The sequence below is a fragment of the Schistocerca americana genome, chromosome 4 (assembly GCF_021461395.2).
Source record: "Schistocerca americana isolate TAMUIC-IGC-003095 chromosome 4, iqSchAmer2.1, whole genome shotgun sequence".
Classification (NCBI taxonomy): Eukaryota; Metazoa; Arthropoda; class Insecta; order Orthoptera; family Acrididae; genus Schistocerca; species Schistocerca americana.
Window position 1 is genome coordinate 473,279,157 of NC_060122.1, and position 22,073 is coordinate 473,301,229.

The 22,073-nt window shown below is 43.3% G+C and overlaps 1 protein-coding gene across 1 annotated transcript in view; it reads left to right on the forward strand.

Annotated features, from left to right (window-relative positions):
* LOC124613554 (protein nervous wreck) overlaps positions 1-22,073 on the forward strand; it is a 754,174-nt gene that overhangs the window by 694,935 nt on the left and 37,166 nt on the right. The window contains exon 17 of the mRNA XM_047142268.1: positions 16,153-16,400. Within this exon, the coding sequence (XP_046998224.1) occupies positions 16,153-16,400 (248 nt within the window). The remainder of the gene's footprint in view (positions 1-16,152; positions 16,401-22,073) is intronic.

Here is a 22,073-nt window from a genome sequence, read left to right on the forward strand (position 1 = left end):
ATTCAACCCTCAGACGTAAGGAGCAGTAGAGTCAATTTATAACATTCCTTAAATTATTAGACAAGATCTTTCATACGTCCGTTTCCGCTTAAATTCAAACAGTGAGCAGTATTTGAAAAGAGATTTTATTACCTCGTCGCAGTATTTTCCTTGCTGATGTCAAACAGGCAATCGTATTAAGTAGAACGCTATAATGCTACAGACTGTGAAGCAGCTAATTCGTTGCGAGCTATAGACAAGTTGGACTTTCTGGTTTAGAGCAGCTGATGGTAAAAGTAAGCGCCGAGTGTACCGTCTGAGGTTACATCAGTTCTGTAATTTCATACTTAAAATTCATATTAAAATAATGAACATCAAGCAAATAAAATAAGAGGAGGACACCTAAACTCAAAATTAAAAGAAATAAAACAGAAAAGATCTTTTTTTCCTCTTTCGGACTGCAGGTGCTGCAAGAAAAACGGAAAACCAACTGTTGAAACAAAACTTGCAGTCAGTGAAAGAAGGCACCTGTTAGTGAAGGTGAACAACTTTTTTAGTACAGAAGAGGAAGAAAAATACAGGGCGGTCATTTGGTGTGTGTTTCAGTTTGGATGTGGAGACTGGACGCTGTTGATGACAGAATGCGCTTAGATGAAAATACGCCGTTTAAAACGATGAGGAAGACTAGATGGACAGAAAACATACGCAATCAAAATGTTTTGAAACAAATCATGAACACAGACATTTCAAAGCAGCTATTCGAGAAGGGGAAACGAAACTTTTTCAGCATTTATGTGGACACAGCCAGTTTTTTATAAATACAGGGTGACTCAGTTAGGCAGTTCACCTTTAATATATGTAGAACCATTTAAGATGTCTGTTTTCACCCGAATGAACTGTAGAAACGTCCTCACTAAATGAAGCATGATATCTTTTCACAGCTGTTTTATTTACAAATATAAACTTCGCTTTTTCAAATGGAAATATGATAATTCTTGCCTGTAGTATCGTGGATCTAAAAGAGACAGATTTAGCGGCGCAACACTCTTTAAAATCCAATTGCTTGTTTCGGAGTGATTATAGTGTTTAGGACTTACGATTCACACGTTATGAACATTAAACCGATTTCTCTCTTCCGCGGAAGTTTGCGATTTTATACCCAAATAAGAAGGCGTCTTGAGTTTAAGCCTGCTCGTTCGCCCTCTCCTTGACAAAGCAGTTCGCAGAGTGAGAGCGACTCCTTAAACTGGAAGTCTTTGGCCAACGTAGCTGTTGATTTTCATTCAGAATGTAGGCACTGGCTGGGATCGAAATTGGGACCCGACACATTCGAAGTAGCGGGCAACGACTAAAAGTTGTAGTTAATGATCCTTTCTATTTGAGAAGCATAATAAATGAAAATGGCCCAAGTAAAGGTAACATAAAATGCAGAAACGCTATACCAAGAACAGCGTCTCTGAAAAAGATAGAATTCCGTTAAGTTCTGCGTGGATCCACAGTCTCGACGTAATTTCAGAGTGCTGAAACCATTTTAGGTAAAGGTATTAAACAACAACACGATGTGTCCTATGTTTGACTGGCATGAACATTGTAGCTATAAAAAACGCGGGAACAGGCAACGCTCAAACAAAGCTTTTATACCGCGACATTTTAGTATAGGTCAGTGAATACCAGTACAGAGAATTGAAGTCGTCTGGTCACAGCATCAGCATTGCGCGCAACAGGTGTCTTGTCATTATCGTTAGTAAAATAACTATTCAGTGTGTCTTAAAATTGTTTAGATGAAGTATGAAGATTTTAGCCTTGTATGTATATGTGTGTGTGTGTGTGTGTGTGTGTGTGTGTGTGTGTGTGTGTGTGTGTGTGTGTGTGAGGGGGGGAGGAGGGAGAGGAGGGGGAGTGTACTTGTTCCCATGCAGCACGACATATTTTCTATGCAAGAAATTTCACCGATGCAACTACAGGATGTAACACAATTAATGGCGTAAACGCACACAGTTAAAAGTGTGTGATACTAAAAGCAAAAAAGTCTCAGTAAACATAGGCCTTAAAACAAATATCATAAGAGTTATGAGCACTTCTTCATCTTAGATACCAACAAATAAATTTTCTACTGTAAGCTTCTGCTTTCTGAATTTTGAGAGGTGATACTGTGGACCAAAGCAAGAAAAAATGTCAGGTAACGAGGTTCTAAAGCGTCTATCTTAATGAGAACCGTGCATAGATTTCATGGGCCCCTAGAAAACTTTTGTGAAGCCTCCCAAGTCTTCCTGTCCCATAGGAGTTAATTATCACAAACAATGATTCTTCGGTACGTTGTCTTGCACGACAGCTGTAAATAAATGCTGCCTGCAAGATTTACAGTCAATAGTTTATCTATTAATTGAATGTACGATATTTCAATAGGTACAAATACTAGTACACTCACTAATGATAATAATAATAATAATAATAATAATAATAATGGCTACCAAAAGAACTAAACCTAACTTACACTTAGAAACCTTTGCAGCGTAATTCGTTGCTTTGATTTAAACAGTCTGGTTGGCACTGTTCGCGTCAGCTGAACAATTTCGCGAAACTGTACGTGGAACACTGAATCTTCCATTCTTGCAGATGATGAAGTTATCCACTACATCTGTGAAGTTGATTTTAAAAGCAAGTTAATGTTTTATTGCCTGCTCTATTGGTATCGGTCCTAGATGACTAAGTTTCTGTTGTCCTAAAGCTGATAAGTGATTTTTGATTAACGCTAATTTACTAAATTCTCCCCAAGCTGAAGCAACAGTCTCTGGTGGAATAATGAAAATCCTAAATCCAACGTAGAGTTTAGAAAACGCAGATACTATAATTTATAAATTTCTTTTAGGAAAAGAAATGGAAGCCCTTTGTTTTCTGTTGTCTTTGGCAAATCCGAAAAAGTAGTTACATTCACTAAACAAAACATTTATATTTCCCTGATGAGATTATCACTCACATAATCAGTATAAGTTCTGATTAAAGTCTTAATCGTATCGCTCTCATACAAAATTGTATTTATCTGACACTGGCTTCAAAATATTTCTCATTTCTTTATACCGAGAATCCATCTGGGAAACAATCCTGTCTATGACTACGTCAAAAGTCTTTTATTGGAACTGTTTCATCTGAGAGTGTGTCAGGTACTCCATTACTGCCCCAATCAAATTCATCAAGAAAACCTTCCATTTCCCTTCTCTCTTTTTTGAAAAAAAATTCCTCAATCCTAAATTCAGTAGCCATCTTTTTAGCTTGCATAGTAAGTAAGGCCAGAGAGCTCTGACATCTTTACCTATGGTAAACGTAAGAGCTTTAATATTTTTCATTTAAGTATCAAGTGAAATATCTTTTGACTGCAGAATCAAACTTATCACACTGATATGGCCTTTTGTCGCTCCAAATATTCAAGAGAGCTAGTGTTTCAAACATGGAGAAATAATAGACCAGCCCGGTTACTTCTGCTATTCCGTCACGAGAAGAAGTGCTTTGATTTTTTTATGTTTTAAAGTTTTTATTACTTCTGGAAATTTTTCTGCCAAAAGTTTCACTGCCTTGTTTCTTGCGCTTCATCTTGTTTCAAACAGGTCATGAAGACATCAGACGCCAGTTCGTAATAATAACACTCCCCATCCCTGTGGGTTTGCACTGAAAAATTTGTGCAGCTGCTTCAGACGGCTGAAGAATGTGTATACTACTTCATTACTTCTTATAGCATATAATAGTACTAAGTCCAGAGTATGAGCTGCACGAGGGAAACTGTTGCAGGGAATAATTTTCTATAATTTTTTACTTGCTTATCTTTTCTTCGTCCAGCCATATTTGATCCATTATTAAACCACTGACCACGACAGTGGAGCATATCAATTTCATGCCCGTTAAATTACCTATGATAACATTAGCAGATGTATCACCTGTCTTTTTATGTAAATCAAAATATTCCAGTAAGTCGTCAGGTTACCTTCCATTCGGAAAGTGGGTGCACTCAGTGACTGTTATGTGGCTTATAAACTGTAGAGTGCAGCAATCAGTCGTCAGCCAGTGGCTAGCCAGTCTCAATGCACTATTTTCTATTCTCAATGGATGTACGTCCCTGTTTTTCGGACGTCAGTGACAGTTCTTTGAATACTCCAGCATTCAAAGAAATGTGACTGACGCCCGAACAACAGGGACTTACATGCATCGAGAATAGAAAATAGTGCATTGACAATGGCTAGCCACCATCCGAAATCTCGATTTGTGTAATAAAATCTAAAAAAAGGACGACTGATTACTGCACTCTGTAATTTATAATATATATTCCAGTACCTTCTCATGAATTTTCCATATATTTTCCTCTTTGTTAAAACATATCTTAAAATCAGAATATTCTCTTCGCTCTTACATATATCTGGAGGGGCATCTTCTAAGATCGCCATACAAAGATAAAAGCTCATTCTGCGCTCTCCAAGATAAACAGTGCGCTATCTTTTCAGGTTTCTCTTAACGTCTTTTAACATAAATTACATATTCTTCTAAAAATAGACAATATTTAGCCAATAACTCAATTAACCGCAAGAAGTTTCCATTATCCGTCTCTCCTCACAAGGAAAATTTCATATGGCAAAAAAAATAATAACATCTAAAATTCTTTTTAGCTGCTCATGCAAAAATGTCTCTTTCTGGAACGTCAAATGCACACTGCTACGCCGGTCGGAATGGCCGAGCGGTTCTAGGCGCTTCAGTCTGGAACCGCGCGACCGCTACGGTCGCAGGTTCGAATCCTACCTCGGGCATGGATGTGTGTGATGTCCTTAGTATAAGTTAGGTTTAAGTAGTTCTAAGTTCTAGGGGACTGATGACCTCAGATGTTAAGTCCCATAGTGCTCAGAGCCATTTAAACCACACTGCTACCTACTAAGATTTCTGCACAGCATCTCAATGCTAAACAATTAATTTTATGCAAGAAATTATTCTCGTGACCAGGAAGAATAGTGTTGTGACTGACAATTTGCAATTTTTCACAACAAAACTTTTTTTGGTTTAATTTCACAAGGTTGATGACTTAACATACAAACGAAGGGTAACAATAACGAAAAAAGTCTCCTAATTGAGGCAAACAAAAGTTCACTTCTTATTTTAAATTCCCCCCGAAGGGGGCGGGCTGGCAGCACCTTAGTACGCTGCTCTACAGCCTACAGACTTTTTTATAAAAAACGGAAGAAGAAAAGAAACAAGAAAAACAGGCGATAAAACGGTGACGTAAAGTGTAAAATGGCGGAAAAATGCGGAAAGTTAAAACAGAAAGCAAAAGGGGTTGGCAATGTTAATAAAAGACACAGGAATCAGACAATTAACATAGTACATACACAATTAAAAAACATGGCGATAGTCTGGTTTCTGTTCACAAGAGATAAAAAGCACACCCAGCGACAGTATGATGGCCGTTCGCAACACTTCCCAAAAAACATAGCACGGAACACTCACTGTAACACTGCGTGAAAATGGCGGCACAAAGATGACACTCCCGAGCCAAAGGCTGATGGGGGGGGGGGGGGGGTGGGGACCTGGAGGAGGGGGAAGAACAAGGAGGGAGGAAGGAAAGAAACGAAAAGGGGGGGGGGACCAAGGAGGGAGAGGACTAATAAAGGGGAAGAGGGGCAGGGCAGACGCGAGAGGGAATGAGAGGAGGCAGAGGAGGGAAATCCAAAAGGACTCGAGGGAGAGAAGGGGGCAGAGAGAGGGGAGGTGGGGAAAAAAGAGGATGGAAGGGGGGGAGAGGGAGCCTGGGAGAAGGACAGAGGAAAAGAGGGGGAGTGAGGATCAGAGTTGATACGAGGGATAAATGGAGGGAGAGAGGGCATCATCCAGGAGGGGGAGTTAATGGAAGCCACCTTGGGAAAGGAGATGAAGGGTGTAGAGATGGAAGGTACCCCCTACCCTCCATCTCTACACAACAGTGAAGACATGGCAGGGGGCGGGGATGGGAGAGGAGAGGAGCAACCAGGGGCTGAGGGGGATCAAGGCGGCGGGGGTGTAGAGGATGCGGATATGTTCGAGGAATAGGAGCAGATGGGGGAAAGGAATGAGATCATAGAATATCTGCGTGGGGGACGGGAGGCGTATACGGAAGGCGAGGCGGAGTGCATGACGCTCAAGGATCTGGAGGGACATAGAATTTGGGGGGGGGGGGGGGGGCAGATATCCAGGCAGGACTGGCATAACAGAGGATGGGACGGATTAAGGCTTTGTAGGTGTGCTGAACTTCGGGCCTGGTTGTAGCCCCTAAATAGCTGTCTCCAGCCAGTCAGATTTCGGCGTAGTGATACTTCCGCAGGGCGTGGCTCGAGCTCCCCCTGCAGGAAGTAGTGCTCGGAAGGTTTGTTTCCATTATCTTGTGTTTAAACAGCCGGTGTTTACCATGGTGCTTTTGGGTACGCCTTTGGGATAGACAACCTCATACTCTGTGGTGTTATATGGGTTGCCGGCCCTCAGGTGCTGCCTTGGCTCCGGTATAACAAATATAGTTCTTTCCAAGTTGTTTTCCTGTAGTCTAATCCTTCGTCTAGTTTAGCTAACCTAGGTTTAATGGTTTTTTTGGGATCACTCTGAAATAATAAGCATGGCCAAAGTCTATTTTTACGTGAATTTTATTGTTAGAGAATTTGGAACACAAAGTGATGCTTAGTAAATTTTCTACTTTGTCTACAAACCCTTGAGCTACTCGGAGTTTAATATCCGAAAAGCCCATTCCACCACTTCTGTCCCTATTAAATGGATATGGCCATTGCCCAGGATCACATGGGTCCAGTCACGGTCACTATATCCATCAGACTCAGACTTTTGTTTGCTTACCTCTCCTTCCTCAAGCGGTGAAATGGCAGTTAGTTTACGTTTTTGCTCAGAACAAGTTTCTGTTTTTGCTGACTTTGAAAGGATTCTTACATTCGACACAGTAGCTGCCTGTTGATTTTTTTTATTTTCTGTAGCTCTTTACCAAATTTTTATCTCATTCACGTTTTTCTGATGAATTCTGTGCACGAGATTTATGTGAATAACCCACCATTATCCTGGAAATAACTAATTAAAATACCTAATAAAATAGTTTTACACTAGTAAGGAAAGCTCTACATGACAGTGAAAGTAGTACTATTAGTATTAAATTTTTTTTCAAATGTGGTAACCTATCTCAGATAAAAAAAAATTGGGCATGCACAGGCAAAGAAACCTAATTTTCACGAAAACAACAACTTGTGCACTGTCGTCACTCATATTCACTGAATACACGGAAATAAGCACAGTACTTAAATCTGAAACACACCGCATGCAAAGCAGTACCTCCCTAATAACGGAGCCAAGCGTGAAAACAACGGTCATCAATACTGTCGCCAACACCATTTTTGTGAAAATAGGAAAGACTTGCTGCTGAAGTCTCTAAGCTTCCTTAGGCCTATTATCAATGGAATAAACGCCATTCTTGTCAACAAAGACGTTTAAAGAAATCGATAAATCCCTATTGCCAAATGAAGTCAATAAATCCATATTGCCAGTAGTGACAAAATTTGCAGCATTATGACCACTTGCTGTAAAGGAAATTACGCATGGGAACAACGAGATTTCGTGACAGAACGTTGAAACGAAGTTCATGTTCACGTGTGGTACATAATCGTAGCAATTACAGTGATATAAAATTAAATTAAGGCCACAAGTCACGGTGAAGCAATAAGTGGACTACTGCATTATACCTACTGCTGCACCATCCACGTCGGCGTCAGCTTTCGAAGATTGGCAGCTGTGACAAACACACGAAAACTTAGGAATTCTGTCGACGAGTGGAAAGCAGTGCTAGGGGGCATTGTCCGAAGAAAAGTTAAACTACAAAACCGTTTTTTTGCGTCGATTTATTTTGTGTTATTTTAAATTTACAAAAACATCGCTAGCAACATTGACTGTACGTGCTAGTACGATCGCCCAAAACAGACGGCAAAAATTCCGGTCTTAAAAAATCACAACGAATAAAGAACGAAAGTACATACAGAGATACGACTTTTTTATACAGTCCCTCAAAAGCCCTGACCTCAAACATTTGTCAGAGTCGCACCTACACCCTCCCCCTCTATGGGCGGCAGTGCCTTAAGAACCATGAGCACTTCTTCGTCTTAGCTACTGTGAAACTCATCTCTTCTACTGAACAAGTGAAAGTATGCACTTTAGAGCCCTTTATAACTAGACATTTTTCCTTGTTTTAGTCCATGCCACCTCCTCCCAAAATGTGAAAAGCAAAGAGCTCGTAGTAGAAGAGACTTGTTTCACATTATTGACGATGAAAAGGCGCTTACAGGCCTTGGGGTATGCACTTTAGAGCCCGTGTTTACTAGACATTTTCCCCATGTTTTAGTCCATGCCAATTCCTCCCAAAACATGGAAAGCAAAGAGCTTGCAGTAGATGAGATGTGTTTCACAGTACTGAAGACGAAAAAGAGCTCATATGTCTTAGGGTATGCGGTTTAGAGCCCATGTTTAGTGAGACTTTTAGCTTCTAGTAACGCGTCTGCGTTCACGCCATTAATTATGATACACCTTATGCGGTTAATGTAACTGCAACTGTAATATACGAAATATAATGATGATAAAAAATATTTTACATGTTTACATTGTTGATACTTGATAGTGCAGGCATTTGAAAATGGCCACAGACTGAAAGTGGCCAGTAATGTAATACTTGAGACAGTAAAATTCGTCTGTATAAAAGAAATTGACCCTCTATGTTGAACATTTTAAATGGTTTTAACAATCAGAAGAAGATAATTTCGTTTATAGTGAAGTAGGTTGAAATGTCAGAGAGTTGTTTCTAAATGTATTTGCATGAAAAGACTTGCACAGGAAAGAGTAGCATGGAGAGCAGCATCAAATCAGTGTTCGCACTGGAAGCTACAACAATAGGAAAAGGTTTATTCCTAGACCATAACATCAGTCATGCAGGATTGTGATAAAATTTAATGAGTTTTACAAAAGTATCCTCTTATCGGAGTAAATACCTTAAATGTTTGATACAGCGCTGACTGCAGTATATTCCCGCCTAACACTGTCAGTTCCTGACGTTCTCGCTAGGTGTCATGCACGAATGAGCTATTCCAACAGTCATAATGGAGACGTACAACGGTGCGGAGCGGCACATTGTTGTTTATGGTTTCATGGAACCAAATCCGCTCTGGTGTTCGGAGACAAATCAGTACTACATATCGCAAGACACCATCTGAGAAACAAACTGTTGTTAAATGTAATTGGTACAGTCGTTTCATCGAAACTAACTGTGTATCACATAGATAGCCAGGTCATAGCCGGGCGGCACTCTCTAACGCTGCAGTTGAAAAAGTTCGGCAGTCTTACATTCGTAATCTGGGTAAATCAACGAGACGTGCCATGTTAAAACTGAATGTGCCTATAGTGCAATTAAAATTGCCGCGCGGGGGTAGCCGCGCGGTTTAAGGCGCCTTGCCACAGTTCGCACGGCTCCCCCCGTCGGAGGTTCGAGCCACCCCTCGGGCATGGGTGTGTGTGTTGTCCTTAGCGTAACTTAGTTTAAGTTAGATTAGGTAGTGTGTAAGCATAGGTACCGACGACCTCAGCAGTTTTGTCCCATAGGAACTTACCACATATTTCCAATTCCCATTTAAAATTAGTTGCGACTTTTGACGTTTGGCTGACCGGGTAACATAATGGCGAGCCGGGTTTCCCTAGCACGCCACCAGCGGTTCGGTTGGTAAGAGGCGCCTGTGGCACGTGGTGTCATGCATTAGATGCATCAAACGTTCCTCAGCTCTCGTTGTGAAGTCATATTTTCTGGCGATGAAGTAGTTCTGCAGTCGTTAGGTATTATAAACAAGTGTTTTGTGTTGGTGTCGCATTAATAACAATAGCGCAGTACATATGAATATGAGATTTGCAATAAGTGTTGTCCAAGAACACGTCCACCGGCTGAGAAGACAACGTTCTGCTGCAAAACATTCCTCGGAATTCGGCAATAGTAATGGATAGAACCCCATACCGCTCTGTTGTGATGCATAAAGATCCAACAATGCAATGGACGAAAGCGGATACTTTCCTCCGGGTAAAAAGAAATGTTCATCTACATTTATATTTCGCAAGCCACCCAACGGTGTGTGGCGGAGGGCACTTTACGTGCCACTGTCATTACCTCCCTTTCCTGTTCCAGTCGCGTATGGTTCGCGGGAAGAACGACTGTCTGAAAGCCTCCGTGCGCGCTCTAATCTCTCTAATTTTACATTCGTGATCTCCTCGGGAGGTATAAGTAGGGGGAAGCAATATATTCGATACCTCATCCAGAAACGCACCCTCTCGAAACCTGGCGAGCAATCTACACCGCGATGCAGAGCGCCTCTCTTGCAGAGTCTGCCACTTGAGTTTATTAAACATCTCCGTAACGCTATCACGGTTACCAAATAACCCTGTGACGAAACGCGCCGCTCTTCTTTGGATCTTCTCTATCTCCTCCGTCAAACCGATCTGGTACGGATCCCACAATGATGAGCAATACTCAAGTATAGGTCGAACGAGTGTTTTGTAAGCCACCTCCTTCGTTGATGGACTACATTTTCTAAGCACTCTCCCAATGAATCTCAACCTGGTACCCGCCTTACCAACAATTAATTTTATATGATCATTCCACTTCAAATCGTTCCGCACGCATACTCCCAGATATTTTACAGAAGTAATTGCTACCAGTGTTTGTTCCGCTATCAAATACTCATACAATAAAGGATCCTTCTTTCTATGTATTCGCAATACATTACATTTGTCTATGTTAAGGGACAGTTGCCACTCCCTGCACCAAGTGCCTATCCGCTGCAGATCTTCCTGCATTTCGCTACAATTTTCTAATGCTGCAACTTCTCTGTATACTACAGCATCATCCGCGAAAAGCCGCATGGAACTTCCGAAACTATCTACTAGGTCATTTATATATATTGTGAAAAGCAATGGTCCCATAACACTCCCCTGTGGCACGCCAGAGGTTACTTTAACGTCTGTAGACGTCTCTCCATTGATAACAACATGCTGTGTTCTGTTTGCTAAAAACTCTTCAATCCAGCCACACAGCTGGTCTGATGTTCCGTAGGCTCTTACTTTGTTTATCAGGCGACAGTGCGGAACTGTATCGAACGCCTTCCGGAAGTCAAGAAAAATAGCATCTACCTGGGAGCCTGTATCTAATATTTTCTGGGTCTCATGAACAAATAAAGCGAGTTGGGTCTCACACGATCGCTGTTTCCGGAATCCATGTTGATTCCTACATAGTAGATTCTGGGTTTCCAAAAACGACATGATACTCGAGCAAAATACATGTTCTAAAATTCTACAACAGATCGAAGTCAGAAATATAGGTCTATAGTTTTGCGCATCTGCTCGACGACCCTTCTTGAAGACTAGGACTACCTGTGCTCTTTTCCAATCATTTGGAACCCTCCGTTCCTCTAGAGACTTGCGGTACACGGCTGTTAGAAGGGGGCAAGTTCTTTCGAGTACTCTGTGTAGAATCGAATTGGTATCCCGTCAGGTCCAGTGGACTTTCCTCTATTGAGTGATTCCAGTTGCTTTTCTATTCCTTGGACACTTATTTCGATGTCAGCCATTTTTTCGTTTGTGCGAGGATTTAGAGAAGGAACTGCAGTGGGGTCTTCCTCTGTGAAACAGCTTTGGAAAAAGGTGTTTAGTATTTCAGCTTTACGCGTGTCATCCTCTGTTTCAATGCCATCATCATCCCGGAGTGTCTGGATATGCTGTTTCGAGCCACTTACTGATTTAACGTAAGACCAGAACTTCCTAGGATTTTCTGTCAAGTCGGTAAATAGAATTTTACTTTCGAATTCACTGAACGCTTCACGCATAGCCCTCCTTACGCTAACTTTGACATCGTTTAGCTTCTGTTTGTCTGAGATGTTTTGGCTGCGTTTAAACTTGGAGTGAAGCTCTCTTTGCTTTCGCAGTAGTTTCCTAACTTTGTTGTTGTACCACGGTGGGTTTTTCCCGTCTCTCACAGTTTTACTCGGCACGTACCTGTCTAAAACGCATTTTACGATTGCCTTGAACTTTTTCCATAAACACTCAACATTGTCAGTGTCGGAACAGAAATTTTCGTTTTGATCTGTTAGGTAGTCTGAAATCTGCCTTCTATTACTCTTGCTAAACAGATAAACCTTCCTCCCTTTTTTTATATTCCTATTAACTTCCATATTCAGGGATGCTGCAACGGCCTTATGATCACTGATTCCTTGTTCTGCACTTAAAGAGTCGAAAAGTTCGGGTCTGTTTGTTATCAGTAGGTCCAAGATGTTATCTCCACGAGTCGGTTCTCTGTTTAATTGTTCGAGGTAATTCTCGGATAGTGCACTCAGTATAATGTCACTCGATGCTCTGTCCCTACCACCCGTCCTAAACATCTGAGTGTCCCAGTCTATATCTGGTAAATTGAAATCTCCACCTTAGACTATAACATGCTGAGAAAATTTATGTGAAATGTATTCCAAATTTTCTCTCAGTTGTTCTGCCACTAATGCTGCTGAGTCGGGAGGTCGGTAAAAGGAGCCAATTATTAACCTAGCTCGGTTTTTGAGTGTAACCTCCACCCATAATAATTCACTACAGGATAAACTACTACTAACAGCGACGAACACTCCACCACCGGTTGCATGCAATCTATCCTTTCTAAACACCGTCTGTACCTTTGTAAAAATTTCAGCAGAATTTGTCTCTGGCTTAAGATAAAGTTGTACCTAGCTCGCTTGTATAAGGTGAGTGGCCGATAGGTTCTAGGCGCATCAGTCTGGAACCGCGCTGCTGCTACGGTCACAGGTTCGAATCCTCCCTCGGGCATGGATGTGTTTGATGTCCTTAGGTTAGTTAGGTTTAAGTAGTTCTAAGTCTAGGGGACTGATGACCTCAGATGTGCTTAGAGCCATTTCAACTATTTGTATAAGGCGAAGTTAATGGGACTTTTAGTGCTTTACAAGCCAAGAACTTCACACTACCAGGTCGACGATCTGGCTGACGGTAAAGGGAATAGTTTACTCGGGCTTCCTCTGTATCATGCTCATTTAAATGTAATGTGGCAAAAAATAACAGGTTTACGCTCACTGAGGTTGAAAGGCTGACAAGAGAAGCCCCTGCAAATGATGCACGACAGGAACAGTCTTGAGTTGTCAACTATACGAAGAAGGTAGTTGAAGAGACACTGAATCATGATGGGCTGTGACGAGTTTAGAGGAATACGTAACTTCTCTTGCTGCCAGGTTGAAATATGCTTCTTTGTCAAGACGCAGGAGAGTATAGAAATATTCATCTCACTAACATTCTAATGCAGCTGAAATTGTGACAGAATACTGAAATAGTGTATTATTAAACTAACAACTTAGTGAAAGTCATGTCGACAGTATGGAACAGCCCATTGTCAGTACAAAAATAAACTTTCAACTTCTTCACTTATATCGCTCTCGTTTCTCCAGCTATCGATGGCCCTCAATAATTATTACATTGAAAGGATCTGTAGTCGTTTGAATATCGCGGTAGATATGTAAGTTTCGCATATTAAACATAAGGGAAAAAAACACCCGTCTTTGCTCCCCATCATTTGCCAGAAACTTGTTTCGATATGTACCATTTTGAGATACGCGGAATTTATGAATATTTCATTCTAGTTTGTTCACTGATGCACGAATTCCTGACGGAGCGCTTTAGATACACCCCATTTTTTCGAATTTGTAAACAGACAGCGAGATCTTTCCAAGTTTAAAAACTAATTCAATATATTATCTACATTTAATACAGCAACATGTAACCTAACAAGCATCAAAACACGAATTCATAGCGATAAGTATTTTTCGTGCAGTATTCTACCTACTATCAAAATAACTATCATCATTAACGAAATGATAGGCAGTTCATCATGAAGCTGACGAATTAAACTATAAGCTGTGCGAAAATGAGAGTTTATTACCGAACAGTTTCTATAAAATCGTTTGAGAAAGTTCGCAGATCGCCCGGCTTACGCGGGTTACTATTCACACAGTCAAGCAAGCCTGCCAGCTTTTGCGCCGAGTAGGCCTAGGAATACACTGTGGTCGTCTGCTGACGCCCCCAGTACACGCTGGCAACTACTCTTCCCTCCACTCGCTCCGTACTGAATTGTCAGAAGCCGCAACTTATTTTAAACGCACTGTAATGTTACAGTACTGAAGGCAACACTGCAGCACTTGTTCCATCGCTACGTCAGAGACTATTGGTCGACCCTGACACGGCATCCTATGGGATATACAGCCGCTTTCAGTGAAACAATTGTACAAATCAACAACAGTTTCTCTTTGAGTTGGTGGCTTGTCGGTCGTTCCGAAAGTAATACCTCATACTTTTATTCATGGAAACTCAGTAGGTACATAAATCACAACGGCACAGCTAAATAGAGCAATATTTCACCTAAGGACTGTCATTTTTCCATATAGTCACCACCATTCGTCATGCACTTCTGCCATCGATGAAACAGAGCCCTCCATGCCACGCTTCTAAAAATCGGAAACAGCTGAGGCTAACCACTTTCTTACAGCTTTGATAACAGTATCCGGGTCCTGAAAATATTGTCCACCTAGTCCATCTTTCAGAGGCCCAAAGAGACGAAGTCTGAAGGCGCTAAATCGGGACTGTACGATGGACGTGGTGAGACAGTCCAGCCGAATTTTGCAGGGCGTTGCGTGATAGCAAAATTGGTGTGGGGCCTGGCGTTATCATGTTGCAGGTGAAAGTTGGTCATCTTCCCTGGCCTTACCGTGGAAATTCTGGCTTTGAGCTTAGTCAGTGTCGTCTTGTAGCGTGTTGAACTGACATTTCCTCCAGGCTCCAGGACATTCGAAAGAACCACACCCTCGCTATACCAGAAGATTGTGCACATCACTTTCCCAGCAGATGGCTGTACCTTGAATTTATTCTTTGACAGTGAATTCACATGTCGCCATTCCGTGGAGTGTAGTAGTGGTGACACCAAGTCTCATCTCCAGTGACGATGCTACTCAGAAAATTGTCACCTCCAGCTTCATATTGGTCCAGCAGGTGCAGATAAATTTCCATTCGGTGAGTCTTTAAGTCTTCTATAAGCATCAGCGGGAGCCATCTGGCACAGTCTTTGCGATAACCGAGATGTTCCAACATTGTTTCCAAGGCATTGCAGCCGACATTCAGCTTTGCAAACAATTCTCTGGTAGTTATCCGCCTATCAGCACCGATGAACTGATCAAGACGCTCTTCATGCCGAGGGATAACAGCTGTGCAGGGTTGTGTGGGCTTGTCATGCACACACTTTTCACCAGCTTGAAAGTTCCGTAACCATCGTCCCACATTGCTCACGTCTGTTGTGCCGTCTCCATACACCTTTAGCAAGCGTCGATGCATTTCAGTCGGCGCGGTTTCTTCAGCAGTGAGGAATTCAATCACACATCGTTGTTTCATATGCGCCCCCATTTTAGAAGACTCCTCTGGTGACGCCATCTACCGCAGAACAGCGAGATCTCCTGCAAATGAAAGAGGAAGATTCAAGCATTAGTATTGCACCGACGTTTGGCGTAGACATCCAAAGTCACCACAAAAAAAAGGAGGCATTACTTTCGGAACGCCGGCCGGGGTGGCCGAGAGGTTCTAGGCGCTACAGTCTGGAACCGCGCGATCGCTACGGTGGCAGGTTCGAATCCAGCCTCGGGCATGGATATGTGTGATGTCCTTAGGTTAGTTAGATTTAATTAGTTCTAAGTTCTAGGGGACTGATGACCTCAGGAGTTAAGTCCCATAGTGCTCAGAGCCATTTGAGCTTTCGGAACGACTCTTGTAGTTAATTGTCTGTAAACTGTAGTAGCGGATTCGGATTCAAAAACCATAAACAACACTGGCATCGCTCTGCACCGTACACGACTCCATGTTGCCGGTTGGAATAAGACATTCGCATGTGCCACCTAGCGGGAATGTCGGGAAGTAACAGCGTTAGACGGGAATAAAATGTGTAAATATACCACACTGTGTGCTGTATCAAACATTTCTTTTCACAATTAACGGTTACATTTGTCTAATTAATTTATAAACGCCCTGTAATGTGCCTGCTGGTGCGCGTGTGTGTCTGCACAGTGGAGGCGGTGTCGCCGCTGACGGTGAGCGCGTCCGGCTACTGCGTGGCGCTGTACGACTACGAGGCGACGTGCGAGGACGAGCTGACGTTCAGCGAGGGCCAGGTGATCCGCGTGCTCAGCAAGGAGCCGCACAGCGTCGACGACGGCTGGTGGGCCGGCGAGATCGCCGGCACGGGCCAAGCCGGCCTCTTCCCCTCGCTCGTCGTCGAGGAATGCCGCGAGGACGGCGAGCCTCTCACGCCGCCGGTCAGTACCCTACCAACCATCACACTGCAACGCACCACGTCACGCCACAGTGCCTGTCCTCAGCCCCTTTCTTTATTTATTTACACTACTGGCCACTAAAACTGCTACACCGAGAATAAATGCAGATGATAAACCGGTATTCATTGGACAAATATATTATACTAGAACTGACGTGTGATTACATTGTCACGCAATTTGGGTGCATAGATCCTGAGAAATCAGTACCCAGAACAACCACCTCTGGCTGTAATAACGGCCTTGATGCGCCTGGCCATTGAGTCAATCAGAGCTTGAATGGCGTGTACAGGTACAGCTGCCCGTGCAGCTTCAACGGGATATCACAGATCATCAAGAGTAGTGACTGGCGTATTGTGACGAGCCAGTTGCTCGGCCACCATTGACCAGACGTTTTCAATTGGTGAGACATCTGGAGAATGTGGTGGTCAGGGCAGCAGTCGAACATTTTCTGTATCCAGAAAGGCCCGTACAGGACCTGCAACATGCGGTCGTGTATTATCCTAGCTGAAATGTAGGGTATCGCAGGGATCGAATGAAGGATAGAGCCATATGGCACCCCATAACATCACGCCGGTTGATACGCCAGTATGCCGATGACGAATACACGCTTCCAATGTGCGTTCACCGCGATGTCGCTAAACACGGATGCGACCATCATGAAGCTGTAAACAGAACCTGGGTTCATCCGAAAAAATGACTTTTGCCATTCGTGCACCCAGGTTCGTCGTTGAGTACACCATCGCAGGCGCTCCTGTCTGTGATGCAGCGTCAAGGGTAACCGCAGCCACGCTGTCCGAGCTGATAGTCCATGCTGCTGCAAACGTCGTCGAACTGTTCGTGCAGATGGTTGTTGTCTTGCAAACGTCCCCATCTGTTGACTCAGAGATAGAGAAGTGGCTGCACAATCCGTTACAGCCACGCGGATAAGATGTCTGTCATCTCCACTGCTAGTGATACGAGGCCGTTGGGATCCAGCACGGCGTTCCGTATTACCCTCCTGAACGCACCGATTCCATATTCTGCTAACAGTCATTGGAATCTCGACCAACGCGAGCAACAATGTCGCGATACGATAAACCGCAATCGCGATAGGCTACAATCCGACCTTTATCAAAATCGGAAACGTGATGGTATCCATTTCTCCTCTTTACACGAGGCATCACAACAACGTTTCACCAGGCAACGCCTGTCAACTGCTGTTTGTGTATGAGAAATCGGTTGGAAACTTTCCTCATGTTAGCACGTTGTAGGTGTCGCCACCGGCGCCAATCTTGTGTGAATGCTCTGAAAAGCTAATCATTTGCATATCACACCATCATCTTCCTGTCGGTTAAATTTCGCGTCTGTAGCACGTCATCCACGTGGTGTATCAATTTTAATGGCCAGCAGTGTAATTTGGCTTTGGGTTACGAGGAGCATACAGCCAACAACGGTTATAAAAGTGCCAAAGAAAGGCAATTGCAAGAAAGGAGAATAGCACAAAATTTCGAAGTTAGATTACATACACACTCTAAAAGTAAAATAAAAGCTCAATTAGACATACACCAGACAGCCGGCGGCAGAGATGACAATGACACCGGAGCAGAATTACAGACAGCACTATACAGCAACATTATGCCAAACATACATATGCTCTTATAGTAAAATACAAAACATGAAAGGGCATACACAGTACATCATACACTGAAGAGTCAAAGGAACTGGTTCACCGGACTAATATCGTATAAGGTTTTCGCACGCACGCAGAAGTGCCTCAACACGAAGTGACATGGACTCGACTAATGTCTGAAGTAGTGCTGGAGGAAACTGACACCAAGAATCCTGCAGGACAGTCCATAAATCCGTAAGAGTACAAGGGGATGGATATCTCTTCTGAACTGCACGTTGCAAGGCATCCCAGATATTCTCAATAATGTTCATGTTTGGGCAGCGGTAGTGTTTACAAGCAGAAGAGTGTTCCTGGAGACACTCTGTAGCAATTCTGTACGTGTGGGATATCGCATTGTCCTACTGGGATTACCCAAGGTCTTCAGACATGAATGAATGCAGGTGATCAGACAAGATGCTTACGTACGTGCCACCTGTCAGAGTCGTAGGTACCATATCGCCAGCTGCACTAGCGCCGCACTATTACAGAGTCTCCACCATCCCTTGCTGACATTCAGGCTCCATGGATTCATGAGACTGTCTTACTATCCGTAATACGTCTATCTGCTCGATACAATTTGAAACCAGACTCGTCCGAACAGGCAATGTGTTTCCAGTCATCAACAGTCCAATGTCGGTGTTGACGGGCCCAGGCGAGGAGTAAAGCTTTGTGTAGCGCGTTCATAAAGGGCACGCTAGAGGGTCTTCAGCTCCGAAAGCCCATATCGATGATGTTTCGTTTAGTGGTTCGTACGCTGACACGTGTTTATGGCCCAGCACTGAAATCTGCAGCAGTCTTGGGAAGGGCTGTACTTCTGTCACGTTGAACGATTCTCTTCAGTCGTCGTTGGACCCGTTCTTGCAGAATCTTTTTCCGGCCACAGCGATGTTGGAGATTTCATGTTTTACGGGATTCCTGATATTCACGTTACATTCGTGAAATGGTCGTACGGAAAATCCTCACTTCATCGCTAGCTCGGAGATGCAGTGCCCCATCGTTCGTACGCCGACTATAACACGACGTTCAAACTCACTTAAATCTTAATAACCTGTCATTGTAGCAGCAGTACCGATCTAAAAACTGTGCCATGTCTTATGTAGGTACTGCCGAACGCAGCGCCGTATTCTGCCTATTTATGTATCTGTGTATTTGAATCTGCATGCCTATACCAGTTTCTTTGGCGTTTCTGTGTGTATCAATGTAAGAAGTATCGCATACGTACCGAAAGAAAAGAAAAACCCAAAATGACAAACACAGTACAACTAAAAGCATGCACATTAGTGCCAGTAGAGCAGTGACATAAAATGCACAAGAGAGCAATAATGAAAATTTAATGTACTGATAGATACCTATATGCAAAATGAAACACAAAATTACGCACCCGATTGTGAACTGGATGATGCCACGTGAAAATGAGAACCTCGGAAACTCATAATTTAAATATGCATGCCGGTGGCTTTCAAATAGTCTGTGAGCAAGTTATACTTTCCTGTTCCCTTCATCTGTTTTCGTGTCTCTTCCCCTTCACTGCGCATAACATGGGCAATGCGAACGATAGCTCTACGACGGCTGGAAATGTAATACTGGCACCTACACTGCGCAACACAATGAAAAGGTCACTTTTTCGAGCCGCGTGGGGTAGCCACGCGGTCTACGGCGCCTAGCCACGTTTCGTGCGGCTACCCCCGTCGGAGGTTAGAGTCCTCCCTCGGGCATGGGTGTGTCCTTTGTCCTTAGCGTAATTTAGTTTAAGATAGGTTAAGTAGTGTGTAAGCCTAGAGACCGATGACCTCAGCAGTTTGGTCCCATAGGAACTTACCACAAATTTCCAAAATTTCACTTTATCGAAATCCCCAAATTGTCTCCCACTTCGACGCATAAGTTTCAGATTTGGCTCAAGTGTGCCTACAACCTTCCTCTGTAATAGGATGTCAAATTAAACCTTTCAGCCGTCTAGTTTCCAACATTATTTTACTTGCCAACATGTTTCAGCGTTTTACTACGCCATCTTCAGGTCCCTGTGTAGGAAGATTCTTCCCCGCTTGTGATCAAACCAGGGGTCAGCAATACTGGTTGAGACGCCCTGCTAAACCCGCAGGACAGGACAGGTAGTTGGAATTGTGGAAAGGGGCCAAAATGAGCGGCTGTCACTTACACTCGAACACACATAACTTTATTTACTTGACCAAACAATACAGTACGAATTACTGAACTAAGTTATCGGTTGAATACACCACACTATCTTATGCCTTAAGGGCACAACCACTTTAATTTAAAAAAAAAACGGCTAAAGGCCATTAACTCAAAATTCAGACGCCAAAGAGAATATTTAGAGGGCAGAAGGCCTCACTTTAAGTAAGTTCTACAATTTGGCTGAAAACCCAAAATCTAACAGTTGAAAAGCAACAACCTTAATTTAAAGACGGCTGAAGGCCCATGATTTAAGACTCAAGGTAAAACTAAATAGAAAAACACAAGGCAGAAAGCTTTATCTTCAATTAGGCAGGAGGCCCAAAACAGTCTGATGCTTGAAAGACGAAAATCCTTAATTTAAAAGCGGCTGAAGGCCCCATGACTTAAAACTCCAGGTAAAATAAATTTAAACAACAAAGCCTTATCTTAAATTGGGCTGAAGACCCTAAACAATCTAACACTTGACAAACAAGGAACTTTAATTTTAAAACAGCTGAAGGCCCATGACTTAAAACACCACTACAAACAATTCAACTTTAATTGAAAACCATTGGCAATGAGCCGTACAAATACACACAACAGAAAATAAGAAAAGGCAGTACAGCTAACGGCGCTCAGAAGTTTCGGAGGTCGGCCAGCACTTGAAATACTAACGATCACTTAGGTGAGACAGGCAGTCGGCCCAAGAATTCTCAATTCGACGACAACCCAACCAACAGACAGTCAACGGACCCACCGACAAGGTAACTTGCACTCCACTCGACCAGCACACAACTGGGAGTTCAATACAAAACGTAAAAGGCGTGGACGCCCACAACCAAGCATACATGAAGCTGTCAAACTACACACCGTGATGGACAGCGACAACACGGTGAGGAAAGGACACTGCCTGAGTTTACGTCAACGGCCAGGGCGATCGCCGGCCAACATACACGTCGTCTGACAAGACGACCTACCGAAGACCAACCAAGGTGGTCCACACTCAAGTGAATTAGTATCGGCAACAGGCGAGTCATGGCTGTCCGGACCTCACTGCAGCCGCGCCCCGACTGAACTTCTGCCGCGTCCTAAGTCAAACACTAACAGGGCCGAACTGCACTGCTAGCGCCTCCCAACTCACTGGCAGATCCGAACTAACTCCGAACACACGACAACCGGGAAGTAATAGCAGTCAGCGAAGATAATATGCCAGGGCTTATATCGATAAGCGCCGCTGCTGCCGCTCACGGGCAGGCAAGGCGGCAACTCAGTGACACCAGTAATTGAAACTAACATAACAAGGTGGTAGTACAGTAAAAACAGGATGTCAAATGAGATATGGCACGAACACGAGCCACGCACGGCTCACGGGTGTTAGTAGATTTTTGCTATAGCGATCACTTGAACCATCATCTGTTTCATTTGATATCCTGTATCGGAAAGCCGAGTCCCGCAAGAACCTCTAAAAAGATGGACATACAGAGACTTTCTCTGTAATGGTGCAAAAGCGAGGCAAAGTACGACATTACCCTCAGTCTCTGCGACTATTCAAACGACAAGGTGTCGACATATGGGAAGAAAAGTCCACAGCTCAGAATTTCATGTGGTGTTTAAGGTAGGTCAGTGATGTCACATTGGCACGAAACGTCGGCACAATTCTGCCCAACGCCACCGTCGATGTGTCACATGATGGGAAGGTCGTAACAACCCTCTTGCCCACGTTTACTCCATCTTTTGACTCCTCCGACATGAAGATTAGGACTACCGCGCCCAGCATTTAAATCATGAGGCCGATAAAAACACTTCAGACACACGACCGCTCGGAATCTGCACGA